The sequence below is a fragment of the Sipha flava genome, unplaced genomic scaffold (genome assembly GCF_003268045.1).
Source record: "Sipha flava isolate LNK unplaced genomic scaffold, YSA_version1 0_pilon_pilon, whole genome shotgun sequence".
NCBI classification, from domain to species: Eukaryota; Metazoa; Arthropoda; class Insecta; order Hemiptera; family Aphididae; genus Sipha; species Sipha flava.
Genome location: NW_020271713.1, coordinates 2,450,606 through 2,462,750, shown reverse-complemented (window position 1 = coordinate 2,462,750; position 12,145 = coordinate 2,450,606). Strand labels below are relative to the sequence as shown.

Genomic DNA, 12,145 nt, shown 5'->3' with positions numbered 1-12,145 from the left:
AAACATTTGGCCCCTCCCATACATTTTTCAATCACTGCCTCTCGGAAACTTTTTCCACCCTTCACCCTCTATAAATAATGTGCTTGTTGGGAGGCAAGTAAAACTTAAAAATAAATTATAAAATTTCATTTTTTCAGTAGTAATCATAAATTTTTTTTTCTTTTTATTTATCAATTTAACTATATAAAATTTTGTATGGTTTTTGAGAGAGAGCTTAACATCCCCAGACCCCCTTAATTGCGCCTACGGTGGTAGGTTGGTAGGTAAACGCTGCCCATTGCATTCGAGAGGCTTGCGCGCGGCCGTAGCGGTACTCGGACATCTTGTCCGATTTACGAATTTATTTACGTTACACTCGGACGCGTGTATTTAAATAATACGTGCGATTGACGCGTTTGTCAGGAACAACGCAGGAACAAGGGACGCGATGATGTATCGTACGAAAAAATCACGAACGAAAAAGGTCTCATTCCGCGCGAACGGCGTTCGAGCAAACGATGCGTACCGCATCGTCGCGTGTGCGTTTTACTTTTTATACGCGACCGCGGCATGTTCACACGAACACCAATTGGGAGGGGGGGGGGGCGAATCATTGTTCGATGCAATAAAAATTACATATGAGTACCTGTATTCGTTCAGAATCATCTCGTCGTTCCTGAACCATGTAAGCTGTGTTGGAGGATTTCCAACTTTCGACACACAACGCAGGACGACTTGCTGTCCTTTTTCCAAGTTTTCGCCTTCTGTGTACCCTTCGATATGAGGAACTCCTGGTGGATCTACATAAATAACATTTACACATGGACATTACATTGGGGATATTAGGGCATTTAATCGTAACAAGTAATTGAACATTTTGTGAATAAAATAAACACTCAATTCGTATTAATAATCTGATGTTCGGTAAAAATTATATTTTATTCCAAATGACAAAAAATAATTAAAAAATATTTGATTAGATTTTGACATAACTAATTTAAAATAATACACGGACATTTTCTTTAGATGATTTTGGGACAAATATCTTAATATTATAAGTTTTATTAAAATGAATGATTTAAGAAGTAATTAGTAATTAACTATTTGTTTTTACTGTGATTAAATACAAATATTTCATTAACTATTTTTATTTTTCTGCTAAAAACATTTATTATTTACATGTGCAGCATAATTTGTTTGTAATTAATTTAAGTTAACATAATATAGTAAACACCTAACATGGTTTTGTTACAACTCTTGGTTTGCATGTTTACATTACTTTCTATATTCGTATTTGAATAATGTTAATTCTTCTTGGGTAATTGATAATTAAAAATGTTGCATAAGGCATATTTAGGAAGGAGGGTTAGACGATTCTGAACTTGTAGTCTTTTATAATCATAAAAATTTCTTAAAAATACTAATATGCGCATGGATATTTTTTCTGTATTGTTTTAAGTTTAGAAAAAAAAAAAGCAGTTATGGACTGCAGTTAAGTTCAAGTTATCGAAATCTGCAGTCCATAATTCTACCTTCTATTTGGATACTGATTAAAAAACTTGATTAGAAATAGATTCTGATAACACTAAAAAAGCGCGATTTGATTTAAGTAATTTACAAAAAAAAAAAATTTGTGAAAATATGCAAACAAAAATTATTTTTATTGTGTACAAGGTACAATAATTACAATATTAATAATATCGAAAATAAGATAATCGCTGAAGATTACTATATCTTAAATAAATATATTATTTAGATCTATTATAATTTAAATATTATAGATCGATAAAAATATTTGAATTTGAGTATATGATGTATTATACAATTATTTCATATGACTTATTGTAATAATAGCATAATGTACTTAATTTTTGTTTTTTAAAAATAAATAATTATAAATCATACACGTAATTATAAATGCAATTTTTTTTCCAACTGTTCTTATTTTAAATCAAAAATACAAAGATAATTTTTTTTTTCATTTGCTTTTTTTTCTACGTGCTTTTTTTCCATAAGCTTTTTTTCACTTTATTTATTTTCTGTTGTTTTTTTTGTTCTTAATCCCAATCGTTTTATAGTCCATCCATAATAAACACCAACACTCTAATATTACTAGACGTTTAAGTTTCGTCTATTTATATTATATTTGTATTACATTTAAAATAAATGAATAACATCCTTATACCTACTTCACGAGTTTATGATGAGTATGAAAGACATTATTTCTTTAAATGTCTATAAGTGTCGGAGAATAGTTTTATGTTTAACACATAATAAAAAATTAAATATATATATGCAAAATAAAAATAGGTTACATGGAACAAAATCATACAAATTCTTCTAATGTGCAATGCATTTGTTAACAGTATGTTTTAGTTATATATTTGGCGAAAACCCAAGAATTATGTTTCAACACTTTTCTATGGATAAGATTGTTAAACATAAATGCAGTTAGTAATGATATTATTTTAAACGAAATGTTCGGAATAATTTCTATGTAAATATTTATGATTTTATGAATAGTAAATTTTAAAGGGTGGAGATTTAAAAATAATTTAATACCAACTCAACTTTTAAAATAAAAAAAAAACAATATGGTGTATTATCAGTTATACATGTCAAGCAACAATAAATTTAAATTATTTTGCAAATAATCCCACAATCATCGTAAAATTATTATTGCTATTATAATAATTAACCATAGCAAGGAAATTTCCTAAGATTATTACAGTCAAAATTAAGTATCTAATTTATGATAAAACAATTGTATTGTACTGCATAATTGTTCTCAACACGATACGAAAATATTCATATTGAAATTTATACTTATAAATCAAAATTTAACATTTTTATTAAAATCTCTGATTGCCAAAAATAAATTTTACATAACTTTTTACTTGGTAACAAATAATGATTAATAGTATTTATGAGCCATGGTCATTGACTAATGCTGCGGTTAAACACCGTTAACACCCGGATGGGTGGCCATTCGGTTTTTAGCGACGAAATTGCTGTTCTTATATTACGAGTTCAAAAAAATTATTACTATTGTTACTCTACTACAAGACTCCATCGTCATAACTGTCAACCAACAGCTATGGTCATCGAATATATCAATAATTGAAAAAGGTAATAACTATGAATTAGGTGTTCAATTTTAATTTCAAAAAATCTAGATCACAAATTTTTATAACGGAAATAATAGTTCTATTATCGCGTGAATATGGGAAAGAAAAAAAACAATTGAACATTTTTAAAATCTCTGCTATAGAATTATTAATCAAGAAACAGTAATGGAACAATTTCTCAAAGGTTTAAGACATTGTTTACGTAAACGCAATTATAATTACAAATTACAAGCACACACACACACATGTATATTATATTATGTAGGAATGAAATAAATTTAATAATTCATTTTATAATTGTATTTTTCATTTCGTTTATTTATCCTAAAAATGATTTTCTATAGTCATTTTTTCTGAGATGCACATGTCATGTCGGTGAGTTTGAGGTCAGAGTTGTGACAACTCTCACTGGCTTTTCCAACTATGGTGATTTTGTTATTAAAACAGCAAAAAAAAATATTGAAATAATATTTATTTTTTGTATAACCTCCAATCCCGATTGGTTATAAAAATATAATCATTGAATATTCTGAAATAATGGTTTACAACAGCACATGCAATGATTACCGAAAATATATTAAATAAAATAATTATTACGCTGGACTATGCTGTATTATGTTATATTTACGGGATCAAATTGAGGGAAAAATAACTACAGCTTTACTTGAGTCAAGAGTGTCTGAGTGGTTAGACCACAACGAAGCACGTATAATAAGAGATACGGCTACGGGGTAAATTAATAACGATGATAAGATTCTGGCAATGTTTTCGGAAAAAAAACAGACCAACTGTAAATAGAGAAAAAAATACAAGTATTGCACTTACAGTCGATATACAATTCGTACTTGTTTCACAAACTCATAATAATATTGAAGTTAATTTATTTATACGGACTGTGTCCGTAATTTCATTGGCGAGTTGGATGCTAATTATTTTCAACCCTGAGAAACTTTCTTTGTTCGATAAAACGAATGCTTTAACCAAATATTTATACAATTAGGACTTGATTAAAAATCAGAGCAATCCGAATTCTATACGTCTCAATTCGAAAATGAACCGTATCATAAAACAAAAATCTAATTAATTGTAATATTATAACATAATATTAGGTACATATATGAAATGTAATGAATGCAACGCAGTGCTTATTAGTATAGAGCGCTGAAAAATGTTATGTATAGAAGAAACATTGTAATCGAATAAGCATTTAATGATTTCGGAACTGTTCCATATTTTAATTATACGCAACCGGCTATTTATCTTAGATAGGATGTTAATTTTTTATGTTTTAGCTGCAGATACATAATATCACTTGGAGCACTACCAGATAAAAGAAGAAAAAAAATAATTGTACTTCGGACGCGATCCATCGAAAATTGTCAAATGTTTATATTTTATAATCGTTACGGTTTCATTCGAGACAGTGTGAATAATAACATCGTTCTAGATTATATTACACAAACACATACACACACATACCGATGATATTTTTATTATAATGTATACTGCTGCATCACGTTAAATTAATAATAATACATTTATTGCATATACTTTTTTTTTTCTATCTCGTATTATCCCGGAACCTGACGCACTAATAATACGATTGCGTGGACGATACAAATATATCGGAAAGTACTGCTGTACGCCTACATTATGTTATTATAAAATTTATAATAACATATTATAATTATATTTAATATAACAGAGTTGTGTTGAAGAAACTCACATAAAACCCGTATTCGAATGGAGGACGAAAGCGGATCCGATAGAGCTTCGTGGTGTGCTTCACATCTAAACATTTCACGGTCGTCCCTGGACGTAGCGGTCACTTTTATTCGGCTTCGGGCAGTGTACAATTTTAGGTTGGTCGTACCCACGGTTTCTTCGTTGACATTATCAACCCGCTGCTCTGTAAAAACCAAGGGACACACCACATATTATTATTACAATGGCACGAGCGCAACGCGACCGATGCGACCCTCAGATCGTAGTACAGATAAGGTTCCCATGTAGGTACGCGGGCGCAGTGGGTGTATGCACAGAGGTGGTTGTGCCTGGGCACCATCCGAAAATATTATTATTATCGAATTTTAATTTGAATTTACACATGGTTACTGTGGTCTACATACATTTGTGATACCGAAATATAATAATACATTTATATTGTTATTGTTTTTTCTCTATTCATTTGATTCGGTTGTAATAGTTCTGTTAATAATAACGAGGTAAGAAGATTATCAACAAAATGGATACGTACACTTTTTTGAAGTGCATGATATTTAGCTAATTGATATAAATATGAAAATTAATTTGAAAACGGTGTGCGGAATTATTATTTTTTGTTATCAAGAGTATCGATAGGTAATAAAAGTTGATTTTTTTTAGGCGGGGGGGGGTAGATTTCTCCCTTCCCGCTAGCTTATTTAGTTAATTTTTCTCAGGTACGCCCCGAACTTCTTCGACGTCTTCTTCCCGACGTCTTCGCACGTCTATGGGTATACCTGTAAGTATATTACGAGTACACCATCACTGCAATGGTTCGTCGTCGAGACCAATCATTCGTTTATTCTATTACATGTTATTGAGTGTTACAGTAAAACGCGCGATCCATGTACCATGTGTACAAAATCTAATAATAATATGTACTCACCGGGATTGATTTCAGTTCTGCTGCGAAACCACACTATTCTCGCCGGAGGTTTAGAGTTTCGAGCGACACACTCAATAGTGACTTCGTGGTTTTCTTGCACTTCTAATTCCGAATCTGGAGATTGGTTGACGAATTCCACGGACAATGGCGGTGCTGTTCAAACAATTCAATTGATATTTGACATTAGTGTTATTATTATTATTATTATTATTATTATTATTATTATCATTATCATTATCATTATCATTATTATTATTATTATTATTATTATTACTATCATCGTTGTTATTAGTGTCGCATTGTATCGAATGGGAAATATCTTAATTAATTTCGTTTTATGGGTTTGATGAAAAGTGGTTTATCGAAGACCGCATAGAATACTAACACATTTTTACGAGTAAAGAAAAAAAAAATCGACGATAAAAATAAATAACAAAAAAAAATAACATCGGTAAGCGATTGCGAGTTTATTATAATATTATAAATACATGTGCATAAATGGTTTTAACAATAAAAAAAAAAACGTTCGCATACGTATTTATATATGAATATTATATATATGCAAAGCTCGTCATTAATGATTTATGGCTTATGATAATCCATATGTTAGGTTAGAACTTCTTTGTGAGGTCTAACCAACAACATCTGGCTTTATACCCTCTGGGATTTAGAACAAAAACATATATACGTACACATATGACACAATTAGGCAAAAGAATTGTTTGAACTGAAATAATTTTATGAAACTGTTTTATTTGTAGTAAAAATTGATAACAAATGTTGTATGCTGTACAATATCACTGTGGTACAAACGCTATGATCTAAAACTGCAGTTATTTTTTGTATGTTGTACACTATTTAAATAATAAAACGTAAAAAGTAAAATAACATTATCGCATAATAAATTGCGAAAAAATAATAATATAGCACGTAGAATTAATTTTTTTGTTTCATTACCAAGTATTATGTTATTTTATATACCTATAATGGACAGGGTATGTCTATGTAAGACAAAAAAAAAAAAAAAATGTTTGTAAACATATACGATAAACTGTAAATTAATACAGGACGTCTCAAATAGTATAATTTAATGAATCTTACGAGGGGTTTCGTTATACAAGTAAAACTTTTATGGTTTTTATAGAGAATAAATACGTAACTTCTCATATTTAAGAACATCAATGTGAAAACATAACTTGTAAAGTAAAATATTTGAAATCTTTAAGAACAATAGCCCAATATTAATACCTAAACAAACTAAAAATGTATCTAATAAAATTAATATTACATAACAACTCGATAAGTTATCGATTTTTAAGCTAGGTCAGCGATTACCTGGGATTTTTGATTGGTTGGAGCCTAATAATTGATCATAAATTAGTGTAATTTATCCATAACTATAGAAGTATTTGGAATTGGCTTATATTCTCCCCGTCTTAATGAAAAAAAATATCATTTAACAGAATTAAACAGAGAACGTGTTATACTTTTCCATAAAACTATTCGTATAAATATAAATAAATGTTATGTGAAAAATAAGTTTTGAAGAAGGTTTGAGCCGTAAAGCCTTCTGGGATGCAACGCTCTGTGCTAAAGTTACGAATCGTTAATATCGGATTTAATTAAACTAACAACGAAATAAAATTATACACCTGATGGGCACGGAATATAATGCGATTCCAATAACATTTCAAGTGTATTTACAGTCTCGTTGACAAAGCCACAAATTATTTTATTTTAATTTTTTAACGCAAATGATCCCATTAAATCGTATTTCGTGTTTTTATGTTGTTTAAGTATTATATTGCATTTGACAGAACAGAAATAATCATGTACGCATTTATGAGTATAAGGTACAATAATGTATTCTGTTATTTCGGATAAGTTTCTATCACACCGAGTTTTAATATTATTAAAAAACAAATATACAAATACCGACCTTATTTAATGAATGTCGGTTATTCGTTTTCATAAATTACACATTCCTGGAAACAGTTATTTAAAATTGTAGGTGTAAAAATTAATCATAATTTAATATGGTATAAGCGATTACTAGTTGATCGTGTTATTACATTTAATGGCCGCACATAAATAAATTACATAATATTTTTTTACGAAATTAATAATAATAGAAAAAAAGTGTTTGTGCTTATTTTGCTAATTAATAAAAACAAAAAATAAAAAAATATATTACGTGTGAGAAACACTAAAAATTCGAATATGCCATTCTAACCTAATTCGTAACTTTATTGGCTCAACCTTCCGAATGAAAAGAGAAAGAATTGTAATTATTAATGTACGAGCCCAACACTTTTTTCGAAACGTGTCTACTTATCGTATAATATTACGTTAACGATTATTAATATCATATACACCGGTAGGGTTTTTTCCCCCCATTCGACGTTTTATTTCGTAAAAATAATATAATATTGATTAACATAATATATACACTACAGCAGTCAGTTGGTCGCAAAACGTCTGTCCGTTCCGATGACGCAAAATGTATGCAACGACATGAGTCTTCAAAAACGTCGATGGGATCGTACGAAATTATGTGAACGCAGTGCAGTCATTAATTATATACATAATACCGAAATTCAAGTAACCGACAAATAGCTTTGTTACACCGGCGTGAACGGCTGGATAAAAATCAGGTTGTTAGTAATGCATGGTAAATTAGACGAAGATGGACTCATTATATTGTTTAAAATAACGAAACGACTCGTTACACACCCACACCATATAATAATATATATTTCTCCGGACACTTACATATTACACGTGTTTACTTCTAAAAAAAAAAAAATAAATAAAATAAATAAAATATATACATACGGACGAATATATATGTTTTTTTTTTTTTTTAAATCACTGAAGCTATTTATTGCATTTTAATTGTTAACACCTTTATCGTTAATAACCATTCAAATGAAACGAGTTTTAGGCATGATAGTGTTTCTAATGTTATAGAAATAAGAATCCGCAGAACTATTGGTCAGCAAAATTAAATTACTTTTTTTCTCAAAGTTAAAAAAAAAAAAAAACTCTGCAACGATGTGAATTCGGTACAATAATAATTATTCCTTCATGACATACTTTACGAGTTTAATCAAACAGAAGTAGTGTACGCAAATATGTCATCAAATCAAGAACTTTTTTAACAAGAAAAAAAAAAATTACAAAAGTAAAAACGTCGTAACACATTATAATATAGTGGACATTACATTAAGCGCATTTTCTCTTCGTAACGTGTATACTATATACGTTTTGTAATAATGAAAAAAAAATCAAAATAGTAGGTATTGAAAAAAAAGATCGGTATCTTGGTCGACAAAAATGTCATAGATTATGTTAATTTCAAAGACACCGAATTACAACTCTATTTATGAAAATACTGTTTTTTTTTTAACGTAAAAGAATCGGGCCCAACTCGAGCGCTAGTGTGTGTCGAGGGAACAAAAAAAATAATAATATCATTATATTATAATGATTTCGATCGAAATCTGCGATTGTGTTTTGTGGTTTTTTCTAGTAGCGGCGGTCTTAATTAATTTTATTCCGTCGCTACTGTTATCACGTATATAAACTGTATTGATTTTCATCGGTACATACGTGTACGGTTATTATATATAAATACGTAGGTGAAACGACAAACACAATCATTACGGATAAACCTAGCCAATGACATAGACTGCACATAACGTGTAAATTATATTATAAATATTGTATTTAAATGTGTACGTGCTTTGGTCCACGGATAGTCCGTCGATACGCGTTATACACTTATTATTTATATATTATTATAATTCTATACGACGTGTTCAATTCGACTGACGGTGGCACGTCGAATGGCAATCGGCATCACTTTGAACGGGAGTCGAATCGTTGATTCAATTAATTCGACCTTTGATCGTCGTGTTGAGTGCATGTCATCGATTTTCGTCGCACCAATAATGCAACGCAGAACGAACGCGCGTTCCACGTATGTACGTGTGCGATTCGTCTGCGCCTCGCAGCCGATTTCATGATTACGTAATAATAATTATACGGGCACGGGTAAGAGTATGAATATTAAACGACACGAAAAATAATGCACGACATTCGGATGATGGGAAAACAACCCCCAACCAGTGGTGTAGTTAGAGCATAACGTCAAGGGTGAACGGACTGGGCTTTGTCCCCACACCTGTGAAACGATTACAAGGACATTATTCTATTAATAGAGAATATAAATAAATATTTTTAATTTTTGTTGCATAATACTGTGGTAGACATTATTCAAAACTATGAATATATTAAGTTATGTACTTCGAAATATATCTATACATATATATAAATCACATACTTTTTATTTAACTCGCATATTTTATCCACCCGAAAAAATGCTTTAAAACTGTCACCGTCTCTTTTTCATTAACAAATACCCCCGGCAAACACGGATATTTCAGGGGTTGAAAATTAATACTTTTGTATATATATATATGTATTGTGTAATAAATGCAATAAAGTCGTTTAAGGTTTTCATCGGGAACACGGATAATTCTCATATAACATAATGACAAAACAAGATTGTGCAAAATCGTGAATCGTCAGCGATGTGATGACGATGTACTCACTTAGGACGGTTAACCTAGCCGACGATCTAATTGGTTTGCTCCCTGGTACCGGTCCGGGGGTTACTTGACACTGGTACTGCGCATCATCCATTATTGTCACATTTCTGACAAGTAAATTGTACACCCCGTTTCCGGAATCGATCACCATGGAATGCCTCGGATGTCCCGGTATTTCGGCCGCATAACCTGTAATTGAGACAAATCATTATAAGAGTCTTGTTAATAAGTTGTATGTATATACGTATACACGTTGCTGGTATTACACTTAATTATGTTTTAAAATGCATTCCTTCGTTCCCTTTCCGTCACTATCCCTTTCAGATTTTCCTCCCCACTGCCACAACGACTTTAACGTCGTGGTTAGAAAAAAAAAAAAAAGGTTAACGGTTTGTGTAAAAGCAACGGATTTTGCGTAAATCGGTACGTGTTAAGACCTACCCAGAGCTAAGCCGTCTTTAGTCCACTGGACGTCCCCAATGACGTCGTTGATTTCGCAGTTCAAAGTCACATTTGTACCTTCTCGAGCGTTAACGTCTTTCGGCCGCACTCTAAACTCTTGTTGCACGAACGCTGTCACTATAAATTCAAAAAGAGAAAAAAAAAATCGAATTATTATTTTTTCACAGTACAATCAATACATTCTATATAAACCACCATGGGACGCAAGACGATTGTTTTTGACATATTTATAATATTATTTCAGTAACGATAATACAATATTTAAACAAACCAAAACGTATACGTACACAACGAACCGGTTTGTATTATAGTACTTCGTATACGTAATATGGTATAACATAGAGTGTTTATTGTACACAGTTCTTATAAGACTACCATAATACGTCCGAGGGAAAAACACGGGATTAAACAATTTATTTTTTATTTTTATTTTCACGTCGAGTCAGCGCGTAATATATGTTCTACACGTGACGCTTAAACACTGTAAACCTTACGAAACTCGGTTTGTGCATAGAAACACAGATAAATAAAAAATATGTACGCGCATGCACAAATGAACTAATAATGTGATTCATGTGTGTATTTTATACGACAAGACGAACGTGAATGCGTGTTATTGTTCATCAGATGGGACAATGGATACGTCAGTGTGCGATCCTCGCGCACGGCGTTCCGACGTTGCACGAGTGGTAAACAGTGTTAAATACGTACAAATGCTGTAGTGTTTAAGGACGCATTATTCAAAGGATACGTCACGGAGACGATGATGGTGTATGCATTACGAATAAGTTTTCTTAAAGACGTAATATTACTATATACAATGCCCGCGACCGTTTATCGAATGAAGTTTGATTTACTTCTTGCTCAATACTAACGTATAAAATATATTAGGATATATATATATAGTTACAACCATTGTGACAAACGTATTTTAAACGATAATTTCAGTACGTACATCACATGTATCAATCGTGTGTATAGGAGTGTGTAGCAAGTGTTGCGCGTTGAGTATTGTTTTTCAGGTTTGACGAATATTTTAATTAGCCGCCTGATCAAAATAAATCCGTTCCGTCAAAAACAGTGATTCCGTTTAAACGTATCAATTACGTATTTACATAGGAGTTTTATCATGTCTTTTTACAAAATCTGCGGCGCAGTAAAATTCACCTTTACTATTTCTGACTGTTATCTCAAATAGAAAATCCATTCCTACCCGTAGCATTATAATTTACAGCGATTGAACACGTAGTCTTAATGGTTTGTTTAATGATGTTTAAATTGATTTACAGTACCATAACATTAAAACTAAACGC

At 31.0% G+C, this 12,145-nt stretch overlaps 1 protein-coding gene across 1 annotated transcript in view; it reads right to left on the bottom strand.

Annotated features, from left to right (window-relative positions):
* LOC112694138 (nephrin-like) overlaps window positions 1-12,145 on the bottom strand; it is a 53,089-nt gene that overhangs the window by 19,379 nt on the left and 21,565 nt on the right. Inside the window, exons 2-6 of the mRNA XM_025569561.1 lie at window positions 10,812-10,949; window positions 10,374-10,559; window positions 5,758-5,910; window positions 4,834-5,016; window positions 626-779 (exon numbers count right to left, since the gene is read on the bottom strand). Of these exons, the coding sequence (XP_025425346.1) occupies window positions 626-779; window positions 4,834-5,016; window positions 5,758-5,910; window positions 10,374-10,559; window positions 10,812-10,949 (814 nt within the window). The remainder of the gene's footprint in view (window positions 1-625; window positions 780-4,833; window positions 5,017-5,757; window positions 5,911-10,373; window positions 10,560-10,811; window positions 10,950-12,145) is intronic.